General features: G+C 36.8%; 1 protein-coding gene across 4 annotated transcripts in view; it reads left to right on the forward strand.

Moving 5' to 3' along the window:
- The window catches only part of HMG20A (high mobility group 20A), an 81,145-nt gene that overhangs the window by 40,827 nt on the left and 20,316 nt on the right, over positions 1-20,002 (forward strand). For all 4 annotated transcript variants that reach the window (XM_036843806.1, XM_036843807.1, XM_036843809.1 and 1 more), the window contains exons 2-4: positions 10,358-10,450; positions 16,180-16,327; positions 18,415-18,627. In XM_036843806.1, coding sequence (XP_036699701.1) covers positions 10,362-10,450; positions 16,180-16,327; positions 18,415-18,627 — 450 coding nt within the window. In that variant the 5' untranslated portion in view covers positions 10,358-10,361. The remainder of the gene's footprint in view (positions 1-10,357; positions 10,451-16,179; positions 16,328-18,414; positions 18,628-20,002) is intronic.

The raw sequence follows: 20,002 nt of genomic DNA on the forward strand, positions 1-20,002 counted from the left end.
GCCTAGTGGGATTAGCCAGTGTTCTTATTACCTCTGTAAAACATATTGATTAATGCCCACAGCCTGCTTAATGCTCTTAGCTAAATGTTCACAGCTGGTAGATCATTCTGTAGTAAGCTTCTTCTTTCACTTGCTCCTGTTAAATTGTATGCATATAAAAATCAGTTGTATTTATTCTTCAACTTCAGGGCTATCTTACAATAAATTGTATAATTATAATATATGAAATTAATTTTTAAATTAATAAACTTTATATTTTAGAGCAGTTTTAGGTTCACAGAAAAATTAAGCAGAAAGTACAGAGTTCCCATATACTCCATGTCCCCATATGTGTACAACCTCCCCCACTCTTAACACCCCCTACCAGAGTGGTACATATGTTATAGTTAATGAGCCTACATTGACACATAATCATCACCCAATTCCATAGTTTACATTAGGGTTCACTCTTGGTGTTGTACCTTCTATGGGATTTGACAAATATATGACATATATCTATCATTCTAGTGTCATGCAGAATAATTTCACAGCCCTAAAAATCCTCTGTGTTCTGCCTTTTCACTCCTGCCTCCTCCCTAACCCCTCCCAATCATTCATCTTTTTACTGTCTCCATAGTTTTACCTTATCTGGAATGTAGTGATATTGGAATCATACACTATGTAGCCTTTTCAGATTGGCTTTTTTCTCTTTGTATTATGCATTTAAGTTTTCTCCATGTTTTTTCTTGGCTTGATAACTTACTTCTTGTTAGCACTGAATAGTATTCCATTATCTGGGTGTACCACAGTTTGTTTATCCACCCACCTACTGAAGGACGTCTCGGTTGTGTCCAAATTTTGACATTATAAATAAAGCTGCTATAAACATCCATGTGCAGGTTTTTGTATGAACATAACTTTTTAATTCCTTTGGATAAATACCAAAGAACCCAGTTGCTGGTAAGAGTATGAGTAGTTTTGTAAGAAACTACCAAATGGTCTTCTTTAGTGGCTGTACCATTTTGCATTCATTTCTACCAGTAATGAATAAGATCTCTGTTGCTCCATATCCTAGCCAGTATTCGGTGTTGACAGTGTTTTTGCATTTTAACTGTTCTAATAGATGTGTAGTGGTATCTCATTGTTTTAATTTTCAATTCCCGACTGACATATGATATTAAACATCTTTTCATATGCTATTTGTCATCTGTACATATGCACTGTTGAGGAGTCTGTTCAGGTCTTTGGCCCATATTTTAATTGGGTCGTTCATTTCCTTATTGATGAGTTTTAAGAGTTCTGTGTATATTTTGGATAAATTTCTTTATCAGATGTATCTTCTGCAAATACTTTTTTCACATCTACAGCTTGTCTTCTCATTCTCTTGACATTGTCTTTCACAGAGCAAAAGTTTTTCATTTTAATGAAATCCAGCTTATCAATTCTTTCACAGATTGTGCCTTTGGTGTTATATTTAAAAAGTCATTGTCATACCCAAAGTCATCTAGATTTTTCTCCTGTGCTGTCTTCTAAGAATTTTATAGTTTTAAATTTTAAATTTTAAATTTAGGTTTATGATGCGTTTTGAGTTAATATTTGTGAAGGGTGTAAGGTCTGTTTCAAGTTGTTTTTGTTTGTTTGTTTGTTTTGCATATGGATGTCCAGTTGTTCCAGCACCATTTCTTGAAAGACTATCTTTATTTCATTGTTTTGCCTTTGCTCCTTTGTCAAAGATCAGTTGACTGTATTTATATAGGTTTATTTCTAGCTAGAATCTCTATTCTGTTTCAATAATTTGTCTTTTCTTTCCCAAGTACACACTGTCTTGATTATTGTAGCTTAATAGGAAGTCTTGAAGTTGGGTAGTGTCAGTCCTTCAACTTTGTTGTTCTCCTTCAATATTGACTTGGCTATTCTGAGTCTTTTGCCTCTCCATATAAACTTTAGAATCAGTTTATTGATATCCACAAAATTACTTGCTGGGATTTTTATTGGGATTGAGTTGAATGTATAGCTCAAACTGGGAAGAACTGACATCTTGACAATATTGAGTCTTCCTACCCGTGAATGCAGAATATTTTTCCATTTATTTTGTCCTTCTTTGATATCTTTCATCTGAGTTTTGTAGTTTTCCTCATAGAGATCTTGTAAAATATTGTTAGATTTATACCTAAGTATTTCATTGGGGGGGGGGGTGCTAATATAAATGGTAATGTGTTTTTAATTTCAAATTTCACTTGTTCATTGCTAGTATACAGAAAAGCAATTAAATTTTACATACAGTTGAACAACATGGGTGTTAGTGGTGCTGACCCTCTGCACAGGAGAAGACTAAGCCACATGCTACCAAAAAAACCAATGGGTCAGTGAAGAAATCAAAGAGGAAATTAGAAAATACCTTGAGACAAATGAAAATAGAAATACAACTTTCTAAAATCTGTGGGATGCAACAAAAGCATTTCTAAGAGTTAAGTTTATAGCAATTCAAGGCCTACCTCAAGAAATAAGAAAAATCTCAAACAAACAACCTAACTTTCCACCTAAAGGAATTAGAAAAAGAAGAACAAAGCCCAAAGTCAGCAGAAGGAAGGAAACAAAAAAGATCATAGTGAAAATACCAAAAACACAAAACAAAACAAAAAACAATAGAAAAGATCGATGAAACTAAGATCTGGCTTTTTGAAAAGATAGACAAAACTGATAAACCTTTAGCTAGACTCATTAAGGAAAAAAGAAAGTGGGCCCAAATAAACAAAATTAGAAATGAAAGAGGAGAAGTTACAACTGATATTACAGAAATACAAACAACCCTAGGAGAATACTATGAACAGCTATACAGTGACAAATTGGACAACCTCGAAGAAATGGATAAATTCATACAAACATACACTCTTCCAAGACTGAATCAGGAAGTAGAAAATCTGAACAGACCGATCACTAGTATTGAAATTGAATCAGTAATTTAAAACTCCCAACAATTAAAAGTCCAGGACCATATGGCTTCACAGGGGAAGTCTACAAAACATTTAAAGAAGAGTTAATGTCTATCCAAACTATTCCAAAAAATTGAAGGGGAGGGAACACTCCCTAACTCATTCTACAAGGCCAGCATTATCCTGATATCCAAACCAGACAGAGACACTACAAAAAAAGAAAAATACAGGCCAGTATCCCTGATGAACATAGATGGAAAAATCCTCAACAAAATACTAGCAAACTGAATCAACAATATGTAAAAAGGATTATACATCATGATCAAGTGAGATTTATTCCAGGGATGCAGGGATGGTTCACTATTCACAAATCAATCAATATGTTACACCATATTAACAAAATGGAGGATAATCATGATCATCTTAAAGATGCAGTAAAAGCATTTGACAAAATTCATGATTAAAAACTCTCAACAAGTGGGTATAGAGGGAACATACCTCAACATAATAAAGGCCATTTATGACAAACCCACAGCTAGTATCATACTCAGTGTTGAAATGTTGAAAGCTTTTCCTCTAAGATCAGGAACAAGACAAGAATGCCCACTCTCACCATTTCTATTTAATTTATATTGGAAGTCCTAGCCACAGAAATCAGACAAGAAAAAGAAAAGGCATCCAAATTGGAAAGGAAGAAGTAAAACTGTCACTATTTGCAGATGACATGATTCTATATATAGAAAACCCTAACAACCCCACCAAAAAAAATATTAAAATAAATTAATTCAGTCAAGTGCAGGATACGATATTAATATACAGAAATCTGTTGCATTTCTTTACGTTAATAATGAACTTCAGAAAGAGAAATCAAGAAAACAGTACCATTTACAATTGCATCAAAAAGAATGAAATATCTAGGAATAAATTTAACCAAGGAGGTGAAAGACCTGTATTCTGAAAACTGTAAGACATTTATGAAGGAAACCGAAGATGATACAAATAAATGGAAAGATACTCCATGTTCATGGATTGGAAGGATTTATATTATTAAAATGACCATACCGCCCAAAGCAGTCTACAGATTTAATATAATTCCTATCAAAATACCCATGACATTTGTAACAGAACTAGAACAAATAATCCTAAAACTTATATGGAACCACAGAAGACCCTGAACAGCCAAAGCAGTCTTGAGAAAAAAGAACAAAGCTGGAGGTATCATGCTGTCTGACTTCAGACTATACTACAAAGCTACAGTAATCAAAACAATATGGTACTGGTGCAAACACAGACACATAGTCAATGGAACAGAATAGAGAGCCCAGAAATAAACCCACACACATATGGTAAATTAATCTGTGACAAAGGAGGCAAGAGTATACAATGGGGAAAACACAGGCTCTTCAGTAAGTGGTTTGGGGAAACTGGACAGCTACATGTAAAAGAATGAAATTAGAACATTTTTTCACACCATATGCAATAATAAACTCAAGTGGATTAAAGACCTAAATGTAAGACCTGAAACTATAAAACTCCTAGAAGAAAACGTAGACAGTGGGCTCTTTGACATTGGTCTTAGTGATTTTTTTTTTTTTTTTTTTTTTTTGGATCTTTCTCCTCAGGCAAGGGAGACAAAAGCAAAAATAAACAGATGGGACCTAATCAAACTTAAAAGCTTTTGTGTGGGAAAGAAAACCATCAACAAAATGAAAAGGCAGCCTACTGAATGGGAGAAGATATCTGCAAATGATATGTTTGTTAAGGGGTTAATATCCAAAATATATAAAGAACTCATACATCTCAATATCAAAAAAAAAAGCCCAATTTAAAAATGAGCAGAGAACCTAAATAAGCATTTTTCCAAAGAAGACATACAGATGGCCAACAGACATATGAAAAGATGCTTAATATCACTAATCATCAGGGTAATGCAAATCAAAACCACAGTGAGATATCATCTCACACCTGTCAGAATGGCTATCGTCAAAAAGACAAGAAATAATAAATGTTGACAAGGATGTGGAGAAAAGAGAACCCTAGCACTTTGTTGGTAGGAATGTAAATTGGAATAGTCACTATGGAAAACAGTACGGAGTTTTCTCAAAAATTAAAAGCAGAACTACCATACCATCCAGCAGTTCCACTCCTGGGTATTTATTTGAAGAAAACAAAAGCACTAATTTGAAAAGATATATGCACCCCAACATTCATAGCAGCGTTCTTTATAATAGCCAAGCATCCTAAGTGTCCATCAACAAATGAATGGATAAAGAAGATGTGCTATAGATATACAATGCAATATTACTCAGTCTTTAAAAAAAAATGGAATTTTGCCACTTGCAACAACATGGATGGGCCTAGAGGGTATTATGCTTAGTGAAATAAGTGAGACAGAGAAAGACAAATACTGTATGTTTTCACTTATATGTAGAATTTTTTAAATAAAACAAACAAATGAATATAACAAAACAGAAACAGCCTTACAGATACAGGTAACAAACTAGTGGTTACCAGAGGGAAGAATGGGTGGGAAAGACTAAAATAGGTGAAGGGAATTAAGAGGTACAAACTACGAGGTCTAAAATAAATAAGTTACAAGGATGTAATGTATCCCACAGGGAGTATAGCCAATATTTTATAATAACTTTTTATGGAGTATAATCTGTAAAAATATTAATCACTATATTATACACTTGAAACTAATATAATATTGTAAACCAACTGTATTTCAATTTTTTAAAAGTTAAGAAATAAAAACCATGCTGTATCTTAATCTGGTTCTAATCCTTGTTCAGTCCCCTCAAATCGTTTTTTGTCTTTTAGTATGCCTTGTAAATTTTTGTTGAAAGGTAGAAATGATGTCCTGGGTGAAAGGAACTGTGGTATATAGGCCTTTAGTGATGTAGTGGTAAGGTGTGAGGGGAGGAGAAGCATTCTGTAGTACTATGATTAGGTCTCAGTCTTTTGGTGAGCCTGTGCCCCTGGACTATAAACTTCACCAGTGCTTCTTAGTTTTTTCCCCCTTTCAGTGGGACAGGATGGCTGAAGTGGGCTGGAGTTCTGTATTTCCCTTAGCCCATGTGGAAAGCTGGAGGAGGGTAGAATTGATATTTCTTTAGCACTCCTAAGAAGTGTGGTAAGGGTATGCGGAATTTGGAAATCTCAAACGTTGCTAGTGGGAATGTAAAATGGTGCAGGTGCTTTGGAAAACAGTTTGGCAGTTCCTTAAAATGTTAGACATGGAGTTATCATATGACTCAGCAATTCCATTTCTAGGTATAGGCCTAAGAAAATTGAAAACGTGTCCACACAAAAACTGTACACAAATGTTCTTAAGCAGCGTTATTCACTACAGACGAAAAATACAAACAACCCAAGTCTTATCAGTCTATCAGTCTTTGAATGGATAAACAAAATGTGGTATTATTCATCCATGAAAAGATATGAAATACTGATACATGCTAAAATGTGATGAACCTTGAAAACTTTATGCTAAGTGAATGAAGCCAGACACAAAAGGTCAGAGAATATTAAATTTATATGAAATGTCAAGAATATGTATATCTATAAAGACAGAAGGCAGATTAGTGGTTACCTGGGCCTAGGGGGAGGGGGGAATGGGCAGTGACTGCTAATGGGTACCGAGTTTCTTTTAGGGATGATGAAAATGTTGTAAAACCAATTATGGTGTTGGTAGTAATATGTGAAAGTCACCCTGTAAATATATGAAAGCCACTGAACTGTATAACTTAAATTAGGAATAAATTTTATGGTATATAAATTATATATTTTTAAAATAAAACAATTTAGGATAGTTTTGGTGTGTCAGGGATGAGAAGTTTGAAGAGATGAGCCTGAATAATCAGGAGAGTTTGAGTGAGTTAGGTTTGATTTGATTGGAAAATTTTGCCAGAGCTAATGTAGCAGTTGATAACCTAAGAACATGTAAAATGACTGCTGAGAGCCTTGTGGGCCCAGCTGTAGTTGGATACCATAAATTTATAGTAGCACCCTTTATTTTGTGATTTTTCTCCAACACCATGTTGAGCTAAAACTCAGAGTTGATCTACATCTAGGGTATAGAAGAACAACATGGCAAAGGAATTGAGAGTGTTGGCAAAAAAATATTTGAAATGCAGCCACAGAATCTAAGCTAGACAGAGAAGGGAAAATCAAGAGTCGACAAATAGAGGTTTGTGTGGTTAAAGGTCAGTTGTAGTAGAACTGAAATGATAGGAGGTAATGATCAGAGATTGGTATAGCCAATTAACATGACTTTTAAAGGAACTGGAAATTTTGCATAAAGGTTGTAGTACGGAAAAATGAGGGCAGAATCCTACCTCTCAACTCTGAGGTGTACTGTTGGGGATGGTGTGGTAGGGGAGGAATATGGTGCATCTCCGTGAGAGGGCTTAATGAAGTGGGATTAACATACGTAAAGTAGGGAAAGGGTACCTGAAAAGAGCCAACCCCAGAAAACAGAAGTACAAATTATACTTCCAGCACTGTCCAACACATTTGGAATAATATAGTCTCATTGGTGAGATCATCCCTTTTGTTGAGAAAGACTACTAGAACAATCTTAGTTGAGGAACATTTCTTAAGCTACACCTGAGTGCCTTTATTCTGGCCCTATATTGACCAAAGAAATGTTCTGATTATGATTAGTGGCTTAATATAATTTTTATTACAATTTTTATAATTGTTATTAAAATATCTTAAATTGGCACTCTGTTTTATACATCACTTTTTTTCAGTGAGCAATTAGTGCTAGAGGGGATTTTTGAATTTCCAAAGTTACAGTCCAGACCTTGGCTCAAAGTGTAAGCCCCAAGGTAATACCGCTTACCTCCAGGTGGAAGCCTTCACTGGGTGAATCCCTTCTGCAAGGAAACATCTGCATGATATACCTGTTTCTGTAAACTGCAGTGGAAAACCAAACTTGTATATTGCCTGGCCTTTGTACATATATCTCTTCTTTCCCCTTCCAGAGCAGCATTCATTACATTTCTTAAGTGCTTTGCATAGAATTTCAGAGTTTAGTGTGACCTCTGTACTGGGACATTATCAGGCACAGATGCTACACTGAAGGGCTTTTGGCAATCAGTGGCTTGGTAGCTGTGATTCAGTTTGAATCACCCCCTCATGAACCATATGAAAGCAGATTCTTGCAGGATCCCAGCCAATTCTTGGAATCATTTTATTTTCCCAACTAGTTTAGAGGCCTTTGAGTTTCACTGGACTTTTTCCTCATTTCCTTCTTTTGTTGATTTTGGCCCCTTAACCTTCCACCCACTTTATTACTCATTTCTTAGGGACCTGACTACTCAGTAACACTAGAGAAAATATATCTGAAGCCATATGGATTGAGTAAAACACACTTAAGAGGAAAAAACAACAACAACAAGAAATGTGTTCTCTGAACTTCCTTTGTTTATTTGATCTATTTATATGTTGTTAAGGTTGTGTCGTCCAGCTGCCTCCCCATATTTCAAAAATGACTAAAGATATCTGGGAAACACTCTAAGAGGATCATGTTGGTATAGTGAATGAAAAGACACTTCATTTGTCCCCCACCAGGTAATACATCTTCTTTTGAGGTATAGGTGGGATGCCAAGAGCTTCCAATGCTGAAACTTGAGGCTCTCGAAAAGTGCTTTACTTCTAAGGAGACTTTTAGAAAGAAGCCAATTAAATGAGTCCTTTTAAGGTTTGTGGCTATATACCTGGCTATTTGAATGTTTGCTTGTGGTTTATAATTAGATTATATGGCATCTAATTAATTTTCTTTTGATAAAATGAATATTGGTGTAAGGTGATGTTAGCAGCCCTTAAAGCCTGGGCTCTAATCTGGTCTGTGCATAATGTGAAGTAAAACATAAGTGCACTTGTGTCAAGATTATCCTAGAAAACATCTAGAATGGAATTTTGCAGTATTTGTTAGAGCCCCTTGTAAACGCCCCTCTCTTGAAGGAATTGAAAAGTTATCAAGTATCCCTGCATGTGGAATAAACTCCGTACTCTGTGGTTGAGTGGGAAGTTCCTCTCTGCCTTCCATGCTCTCCCACTATAATGGGTGGTGAATATACAAAGATACATTTTTTCACAGTAAGCTATTTATGGAATTTGGTCTGCTAAGTAACAAAGAAGTGAAAACAAGGAAATAAGTAAGAATAAGAAATAAATCATCACTGTTATCATTTTGTAAGTAAATTATTATATTGAACATTTTAGAATATGGCATCAGTGTCATCTGCATTTTCTTCGTATTTCCATCTCAGTGGGATGAATCCTAGCTCTGCTTGGGCTGCTGTGCTTTTCTTTTAATTGCTGTTTCACTAGGTCTCCTTAGCAGCAGCACCTGAAATAACTGCTGAGGGAGCTCCTGAGTGAATTTTCATAATCTGTTCCTCAATTCTCCCAGTTGATTGAGGCACTTTTTTTCTTGAGTGGTTTGCAGTTCCGCTTAAGTGGCTGATGTTTAGGGTCACTATTGAATGTTTTGTTTGAATATCATTTTCATGGTGAATGGAAGGCTTCTGCTTTTAGCTATACGGGGTGAAGCCCCTGGTAGTAAGCCTTGAAAGGGAAAAATCTTTCTTTGTAGCGATATGCTAAATGAAATTACTCTCTTTGTCACTTTGTCCTTTTGTCCTTTCATTCTGATAACCTCAGGTTCTTCTGATTTATTTGCTTTCTTCAATTAGGCTTAGTTATTTCCTGTGCCCAGGTGCATGCTATTTCCACTGTTGGTCATCATGGTGATGTGGAGCATATTTCTGACCTGGAAGTGTGGTTTCTTTCATTTTGAACCACATCAGTATGCCTTCCATCCTCTACTTCCTTTGCATTATTTCCTTTTGGAGGACTCAGATTGTCACCATTTAATCTAAGGATGATTCATCTGGGATTCAGAACTCGTAATGCTGTAATAACAATACCTTTCTTTATATAATAATACTCAAAGCACTTACCATCTTAGCCTTTCTCTGTTTATGAAGGACTTTCAGTTTAATCCTTCACAATAACCCTGTGGGTTAAGTCAGCAATTTTGTCTGTGTCTAAGATGGTGAAATTGTATCTCAAAGAGGCTGAATAACTTGCTCAGGGTTGCAGTGCTTCTGAGTTACTCTGCTTAACAGTTTTTACCGGAAATGAAGAATACTTTTGAAGATATTCTGAATGAACAAAAAGGAATTTTCCAAACTGTGTCCTAGTTGTTAAAATCTGTTTTTAGTCTGGTCAGTTGATAAGACCGGGGTTAAAAGCCCATTAACCATAAAGTTTAAATTGATGTGTCAAAGTCAAGAAAATAAATATTTAGGTCAGTTTCTATTCTGCTGCTGATGTGATAAAGTTAAGGAAGGCTGGCTCTTAAATTAATGCAACTTGAACTGGAAATAATTAAGCCATTAAATTTTTTTTTTATTCTGTCTTCCTTTTAGAGAGATGGAAACCTTGATGACTGGTTCCACCCTGCCTCCCCTTTTTGCAGATGAAGATGGTTCCAAGGAGAGTAATGATCTGGCTACAACTGGGTAAGCAGCTGCTTTGGGACACTGGGCCTCTGCCTAGGCTTCAGAACAGCTTCTGACAACATATGAGGTGCTAAAGAGGCAGTTTTATATCAAAAATAGAAGGTGCGTTTGTTATGCTTTGCAAAGAGAATGAGAGCCATTGTGAACTGCTTTGATATCTGTATTCAGCTGTCATTTGCAATGCTGTGGTTCCTGTGAACTGGAACAGCAGTACTGTGGGATCTAGGAAACATCAGTGACTCCCAGTTAAGGGAATTACATAGTCACCATTAAGGAAATACTTGCCACAGGGCTAGCTTCGAAAATCAAATTCATTTTCTGTCTGAATTGCCACAGATATTAAAATAATTTTTTCCCCAAACATCAGGTTTTTTTGTTGTTGTTTTAAGATTAGATTTTTAGTATGGCTCTTTATTCAAGATGCCTAGGAGCTCTAGCTGACTTCTGTTCCTCCCAACCTACCCCTCCCCACCCAACTCCAACTCCTTTCTTTGGTATTTTTGGACAGATATATAAAGAAATATGGAAAAGGGCTAATAGCAGTAGTCCCTCTTCCACTGAAAATCTCTGTTCCACTTGAATTTTTACTTTTCTATTAGACATTACTTGCCAAAGAAGAAATGTATTCACTAATAGATTGAAGTGCTAGCTAATCCCTAAGATGAATCATTTTAATATTCCTTAGAGCTCTTTAAAAACAGACTACATTTTATAATTGTTTCCTTCCCTGACATTCTTTCTTAACTCATTAATATCTGCCTTCTGACTTTATTCAGGTGAAACTGTTCTCTAAAACTTTTCTAAAAGCTGCCTACTTGCTGAGTCCAACTTGTACAATAAAAATGTTCCGAGTGTCTGCTATGTGCCAGGCACCATTCTAGGCACTAGACATTAAGCAATAACCAAGATGGACAAAAATCCCAACCCCTATAGAGCTTAAATTCTACTGGAGAAGTCAGACAATAGACAGGATAAATAAGTAAAATGCATACTACATTGATAAGAACTATGGATTAAAAAAATAAAGTAAGGAAGAGGGACAGGAAGGGCTTGGGGTGCCATCTTAGATAAGACGGCCCAGAAAGCCTTTACAAGTGACTTGAATAAAAACCTGAAGGAAGTAAATTAGCTAGCCTTCAGTTAAGGGGGAAGATTATTCTAGGCAGAGGGAGCAGTGAGTGGGAAAGCCTTGAGGTAGGAGTGTTTCTGCCTTTTAGAAATAGCCAGGAGGCCAGTGTGACTGGAGCAGAGTATACCAGGGGGAGGGGTAATAGGCTCCATCAGTGTTTCTCAAACTTTAATGCACTTATGAATTGCCTAGACATCTTATTAAAATGCAAACGCTGAGTCAGAAAGTCTGAGTTAGGGCCAGAGATTCTACATTCTAATAAGTTCCCACATGATGCCACTGCTGCTGGTGTAAGGCCGGTACTTTGAGTAGCAAGGGACTAGATCGTGTAGGATCTTATGGGTCAGAGTAAGGACTTTAACTGTTACTCTGAGTGAGGTGGGAAAGCATGGGGAGATTTTGAGCGGAATGATATGATCTGACATTTTAAAATAGTATCCCTGTGGCTGTTATATAGAGAATAGAGTGAAGGGAGCAGGGGCTGAAGCAAGGAGACCAGTTACGGTTCTAAAATAATTCAAGTGAGAGATGATGACTCAAAAAACTTCACTAGTGACTTTGACAAGAGTATTTTTGGCAGAGTAGTAGGGACAAAAACCTCACTGGAGTGGGTTTCAAAGATAATAGGAATGGGGGTTGTTGAGAAGTATAGAATTCTAGATATATCTTGAAGGTAAGCCAAACAGGATTTGCCTGAAAGACCAGATGAGATGTGAGAAGGGAGAAAAAAGCAGTTAAAGACAGCTCCAAATTTTTGGCTTAAGCGACTGAAGGGATGGAATTGCCATTAAATTAGATGGGGAAAACTGAGCAAGTGGAGGAGGGAATTTTAGGAGCTCGGTTTTAGAGAGTTTAAAATAGAGATGCTTATTAGCTATCCAAGCAGAGATGTCAAATAGGCAGCTTCATACAGGGCTCTGAAGTTAGGGGCTGTCTAGACTAAAAAGAGAAACTTGGGAGTCCATCATCATATTAGAGCTGATATTTAAGGCTGTGAGACTGGTTGAAATCATCAAACAAATGAGCACTGTGTAGGTAGAAAAGAGAAGAGACCTGACACTTGAACTCAGGGATACTCCAGCATTTACAGGGAGGAGAGGAAGAGTCAGCAAAGAAGACTCAAGGGGGTACCTGAAAAGGTATCAGAAAAACCAGAGGAGTGCAGGGTCCTGGAAACCAGGTAAAAAATATATTTCAAGGGAGGGGAAGAGATGAACTGTGTCAAATACTTCTGGAAGATCCGGTAAGATGAGGTCTGAGAAATGACATTGGATTTAGCATGGAGGTCACTGGTGACCTTGACAAGAGTTGTGAACACTTATCTCCTTTGGGTTGGGTTTAAGAAAGAATGGAGACCAATTGAAGTCAATAACTATAAACAATTCTTTCCACTATAAACAGTTGAAGTCACTAAGTACCCCCTTATCCATGATTTCACTTTCCGTGGCTTCTGTTACCTGCCACGGTCAGCCACGGTTGGAAAATATTAAATGGAAAATTTCAGAAATAAACAATTTGTAAGTTTTAAACTGCCCACCACTCTAAATAGTATGATAAAATCTCGCACCATCCCACCGTGTCCTGCCTGGGACGTGAATCATCGCTCTGTCCAGCATATCCCACCTGTTAGTCACTTGGTAGCTGCCTGTTATCGGATGGACTGTCATAGTATCTTAGTGCTTGTGTTCAGGTAACTCTTATTTTACTTAATAATGGCCCCAAAGCGCAAGAGTAGTAATGCTGGCAATTCAGATACGCCAAAGAGAAGCCCTAATGTGCTTCCTTTAAGTGAAAAGGTGAAAGTTCTTGACTTAATAAGGAAAGGAAAAAAAAAAAAAAAGTAATATGCTGAGGTTGCTGAGATCTATGGTAAGAATGAATCTTCTATCTGCGAAATCGTGAAGAAGGAAAAAGAAATTCGTGCTAGTTTTGCTATCACAACTCAAACTGCAAGAGTTATGGACACAGTGCATGATAAGTGCTTAGTTAAGATAGAAAAGGCATTAAATTTGTGGGTGGAAGACAGAACAGAAAACAGGGTTCAGTATACTGGGGATCTTGGAACATACCATCCTCAGATCAGGTCCATAAAGGAAAGGAGAAAAGTCAAGTGGAATCAAGAAAGTGTGTTTTTTGTTTTGTTTCCAGATAAGAGTAATAATGCCACATTTGTTTGCTGATTAGGCTAATCTAGTAGAGAGGAAAGAATTGGTGATGCCAGAGAGGGCAGAATTGCTGAAACTTGTTTTTGAGTAGGCTAGAGGGTGTGGGATCCAGGGCACAAATGGAAGGGTTGTTGGCTTTAGCTAAGAGCATGGACAATTCATTCATTGGAACAAAGGAGCCTTTTTTTTTTTTTTTTCAGTCTTTATTCAACTTGTCATCTCTAAGGCATTCGCTGCTTTTGACCACTCCCTCTGATTCCTATCCATTTCAGTCAAGAGATTCACAGGACTGGTACTCTTTCCTAAACCTAGTTTTCATATTTTACTGAAATAAGAATGTGCAAGAGTTAGTAACTTAAAAATTGATGGCACAGTTGAAATGAAGAATGACAGTGAAGGAAAAGATATTGTAAGACATCCAAAATGATTGAAATATTTGAAAAACAAAGCTGCCAAGTTCAAACTGGATCTCTAATGGCAACTCTTCAGAGAAGATAATTAGCATTGAGTTAATAACTTCTCTGATCTACCCTTTTTCACAGGACCTCAAAAATGTAGGAGCCTCCTAGTTATAATCCTCTATTTTTTATAGAAGTGTTCAGAAAAATAAAAGTTCTGTCCTTTCAAGGACAGTCTGAATCTGCTTTCATTCTTTTCTCAGTCCACTTCAATCTGGTTTTTATTCCCATAACTCCACTAAAACTGTACTCCCATGAAGTACAGGGAGTACAGCTGAAGTCCTTCAGATCTTCAGATTTAGCAGATACTTTTTAGCCTATCTTATGTGACATCTGCAACTTTTTGCTTGTGTAATAACCCCTTCTCAAAAGTCTTCCTGCCTTGGCCTCTGTAACAGTATTCTCTCCTAGATTTCTTAACGCCCTCCTTAGTCTTTCCCAGCTCATCTAACACTTGCTCCTAAAATATTGTTCCAACAGAGTTCTATCCTGACTTTTCTTCTCACTGTCTTTCTGGAGAATATCTAGCACTTCCCATTATTTCCATGAGCTGATGCCTCCCAAAATATCTCCTGCCTTTTCTTCACTTCTGTTCTCTCAGGGCATGTTTCCAGTTTGTCGGTGGGACAGCTCCACCTAATTATGCCATGAGTGTTTCAAACTTAGCATTTTCTCATCTGTCTTTCTTACACACACATACACACACACACACACACATTCCAGTTGTTACATTGGTTAATAGTACATTATCACCCAATCTAGAAATCTCAGAATTACCTTTGACTCTTCTTTCTCCCTCATTATTTATATTCGATTTGTCATTCTACCTCTTAGTTATCTCTTAGCTTTCTCTCCCCTATTCTCCTGCTTGCCCTTGTCTCTCAATTAGTCTATTGCAGTAGCCTCCTGAAAAGTTTCCCTTTCTTCTATTATACCCTGTTCTTTCTACCTGTAATAATGTTGTTTACCTGATGAATGCCTCTTCATCTTTTAAGACCTCCTCTGTAAAATCTTTCTTAACATTCTCTCCATACATATAAAATTCATCATCCCCTGTACTGTACCTTTATGGCACGTTTTACAGACCTCTGTTTCAGTACTTATATTGCATTGTAAGTATTTTCTGTAACTCTATGGAGTATACATGCTTCCAGAATAATGACTGAACATTACTCTCTTGTACATCTTCCTCCACCTTCCCCACTACCTGCCCCAAACCCCAAACTCTCTAGCACATGGTGTTACCTTTATTTCCATTCCTTTATCTAAATGCGATAGGGTATAACTCAGTCTAAGATCCAACCGTCATCTGTACCTTCTCGTGTCCACTTTTCAGAAGGATGAGATCTGGTTTGCTGACTCATCTGGAACAGAATGATAGGAACAGAAAATGTATATCTCTGATTTATTAACATTTATACCTGAACTTACTGAACTTGATAATATGGTTCTTAGATGATCTCATTGTCAATAAACACTATAATCCAAGAAGGAGTAGCCTGTGGAATGTACCGTAAGAGATATTTCTTATGCCCTTAAAGAACGCTCTCTTTTGTGATAGGGGGGCAAACTGCCTCTTCAACTCCCATTCCTGTTCTTTTCCATTAATAGTATTTTCCTTTTATTACATGAAAAGGAGATACATGAAACTAGCATATAAAAGTTGCATGCTCAGAACTAAAATGTAAAGTCTACGTTGAGGAGAGAGGTAATTTGTGGGGGAAAGATTATAGTTGTTTTTAGTAGTAGATTTCTTCATGGAACTGACCTGATCCAATCAAGCACTGAAACCTTTTTTAAAATGCTCTATAATTGCTGCGGAGACATTGTTTACATTTATACAGAATGAGGTGGGGGAATTAATTCAAGGGCTGGCATGTGATTTTGCTGGCAGTGAAATTTATCTTGAACCTTGGTAAGTAGGAGTTTTTGATGCTGTTGATACTGAACTTTTCCACTCTGCCTATCATTCTTCAGGATAACCCACCCAGAGGTTCCATATAGTAGTGGAGCCTCATCATCCACAAATAATCCAGAATTTGTTGAGGATCTCTCCCAAGGTCAGTTGCTTCAGAATGAGTCTTCAAATACAGCAGAAGGCAATGAACAGAGGCATGAAGATGAGGTAAGCTGAAGCATCTCCTCCTGTTACTGGTCTCTGAGGCTTCTGAAGAAGCAGTCAGCAAGGGAGTTGATCGAGGTGTTCATCCTCTGGCCTCCTTACATTCTGCAGAATATTCTGTTTTATATTTCTTGTTTCACATAGAACCATATTAATGGTTTTAATGATACAGAGACAAGTAGACTCTTCTTTTTCCCCTGCCTAGAAAATTTATACCTGCATCAGATTAGATGCTCAACAAATGCTTACTGAATGAGTTGCATGATTTAATTAAATAAGTAATTAGGGCTTCCCTGGTGGTGCAGTGGTTAAGAATCCACCTGCCCATGCAGGGGACATGGGTTCGAGCCCTGCTCTGGGAAGATCCCACATGCTGCAACTAAGCCCGTGAGCCACGGGCTATCTAACTACTGAGTCTGTGCTCTAGAGCCTGCGAGCCACAACTACTGAGCCCGCGCGCCTAGAGCCCGTGCTCCGCAACAAGAGAAGCCACCACAATGAGAAGCCCGTGCACCGCAACAAAGAGTAGCCCCCGCTTGCCGCAACTAGAGAAAGCCCACATGCAGCAGTGAAGACCCAACACAGCCAAAAATAAATAAATAAAATAAATAAATTTATTTTTTTTAAAAATGTAATTAATGAGGTGTCCGCATGCCCTTACTCAGGACCACACTCTGCTCACCAAACCCTGCAGCATGGAGTCATATGTGCCCAAACGGTTCACACGACTTACCAAGTCATTCATTGTCCCATAGGGGGCATCTTTTTCTAATTCACACAGAGGTTCTGTATGGACCTGGGCCATCATTCCCTTGTTGGACTGTCAGGGTTCCTCACAAATGACTGATTACATTGTCTATGTTTTAAGGTACTCTTTTTTTTTTTCAGCTATAAAAGAGTACCATCATTGACTTTTGTCTTTGTTCTTATTTTGAAAGAGCTGATTCTTTTTATGTTGGCATTCTTAAAGATTATGAAGAATGCCTAAAGCTTCTTAAACATCTTAAATCCTTAGTAGCTTTAATGTTAAATGTTACTGGGTTTACAAAACAAAAACAAAAAAGAAAAACAAAAAAACTGATACCAAATACACCATTTGCCCAATGCTGAATTACTGTACCATTTTATATATATTTGGAGGAGTGCAGTATGGTAATTAATATTTAGATATTTTTGTCCCATTTGGCTTATCTTTCTCTTCTCTGAAATAAAAATGCTTGTATCCATAAAACTTTATTAACTGATAGGCTATGTGTATTTGTAAAATTATGAAGCAAAAGTACCTTGCATCCTGTTTAAAAGGACAAAGAAAAAGGCTGTGGTAAAACAATAGTGGTACTTCAGTCCTTTAAACTTTTTGGGGGGCGATTTTGTCTTTTGATTTAACTAATAACATATAAAGACCTCTGCCTTTATAAAATAAACATCTTAAGAAATAAACCAGCAAGCCAAAGAACTAGTATTCATTTTGGATATATTATAGTTGCTGAAATTTTTCTAAGTCTTAGATATTAATTTTAAAATCTATAATGCTGTCTGCTGTGGGAAATAAACTGGTCTTTGAATGATATCAATGAGAAACACCCTTCATGCATGATTTTAATCCTAGTACTACAACTTGTCTCTTCTTTTGCCCAGTGCACGTGACAGCATCTTGTTCTGATCTACTGTAGCAATGTCTGCTTCCCTGGCACAGTGCTGTGTATGTGCTGCATTTCTCATTTAGAATATTCCCCTGTCAGGAGTCAGGATTTGTTAAGTGCATATGAAGGCCAGAGCTTATGTGATCATGGTACCCCTTATTCTTGTCTGTTGGGATTAGCACTAAAATAGCCCCTTAGTGTAACAGTGTGTAGCATGGTACATAAAAAGGTCTGCAGGTGAACCATCTGGAGTCCCTTCTTGAAAACTGCATTGCAACCATTTGTACCTATAACAAGTTTGGAGAGCTTTGAATATCCAGGGCCTTAATGGTAGCAAAATGCAATTATTAATCCTGTTTTATTTGTTGGTGTTGATTATTGTGTTATTTGGGGAAATTTTTGTTGTTGTAATTTGGTTTGGGGTTTTTATTTTTTCTTGTTTTGTAGCAAAGAAGTAAACGAGGAGGTTGGTCCAAAGGAAGAAAGAGGAAGAAACCTCTTCGAGACAGCAATGCACCCAAATCCCCCCTTACAGGATATGTTCGGTTCATGAACGAGCGTCGAGAACAGCTTCGAGCAAAAAGACCAGAAGTCCCATTTCCAGAAATTACAAGGATGTTAGGCAATGAATGGAGTAAACTTCCTCCAGAGGAAAAACAGGTAATTGTTCCTATTCCTGATCCTTTGCTTGGTTTTGATTATATCTCAAAAATAACTTTTGTCAGAAAAGCAAAGAGAATGGACTGTTGATTCTTCAATTTTGTCATGGGCCTAGGAGACCAGAATAGCAGGGTCCTTCATAGCTCTTTTCTCCACAGTGGTTTTTATACTCTTTCAGGGTCTGCTGCAGGGACGTGAGCAGGAGGGACTCTAGGATCCCCCCCGAACCAAAGCAGCTCCACTTTTATTTGCTTTATATGCTGAGAGTTCATATAAGATTTTTGTAAAAAGTAGTTCAATATTAAGAAATCTATCAGCATGGTTTATTCTACCGAGTTAAGTGAAAAGTCATGAGTTAAATGAGAAAAGGTCTTTTGATAAAATTCTGATGTTCACATAAGAATTTTGTTTAAGAAAAAGATTTTACTGCTTTAATAAACTTTTTAAACTGGAGTTCTGGCAAATTTAACCTACTATGAAAAATAAAGCAAGAACTATTTGAATTCTCTTTCCTCCAAGACAGAAACTAACCCTATTGCCAAACTGAAACAAATCCATTTGTTAGATTTGAGAGGAATTAAGGACAACTTAGCCACGAACTGGTTGAAATGCCACAAAAGTGGTGTGATGGTAGGGATTGTCGGAGGGGTTAAAAGTTCCCAGCATTTTCAGTATCTGATATATATCTATATTTCTTTTATGTCTTACACTCTTTAAAAAGGATTCCAAACAAACTAAAACCAAATTGAAAAATACTCTTGGGAATTAACTGAATTCAAAAAATTTCAAAGAGATCCGATTGAGTTGCAACTTGAAGCTCTGTGTTTGTGGTAGCAAGCTAATAGAAAACAGAGTATATCATCCATTGTTTTAGCTCTAATGTATAAATGGATTATGAGCTTTACATAGTAGTTACTCTTTTCTCTTTAATTTTTTTATTTCAAAATTAATACACGCTCATCGTTTAAAATTTTTTCAGACAATACAGAAGTATATAAGGAAAAAAGCAAAAGTCATCTCCAGGGATAACCAACAGTGATAACTAACTAGTTAGGCAGGGCAAGGGTTTTCGTGTTTGTTTTTGCTCTTAAATTTTTATTTGAAAATAATTTTTCAAATGTACAAAAAGTTACAAACATAGAATAATACAAAGAACACCCAAATACCCTGACCCAGATTGACCTATTACTAACACATTTTCTCTTTTTGCACATGCGCTCATACTCTCCTGGGCAAGATTGGGCATGTGCTGTCTCTTTTCTCTCTCTCTCTCTCACACACACACCCACACACACACACACACACAATTTTTTTCTGAATTATTTGATATAAGTTACATACATCATAGCCCTTTACCCTTAAATATTTCAGTGTG

The sequence above is a fragment of the Balaenoptera musculus genome, chromosome 2 (genome assembly GCF_009873245.2).
Source record: "Balaenoptera musculus isolate JJ_BM4_2016_0621 chromosome 2, mBalMus1.pri.v3, whole genome shotgun sequence".
NCBI lineage: Eukaryota > Metazoa > Chordata > Mammalia > Artiodactyla > Balaenopteridae > Balaenoptera > Balaenoptera musculus.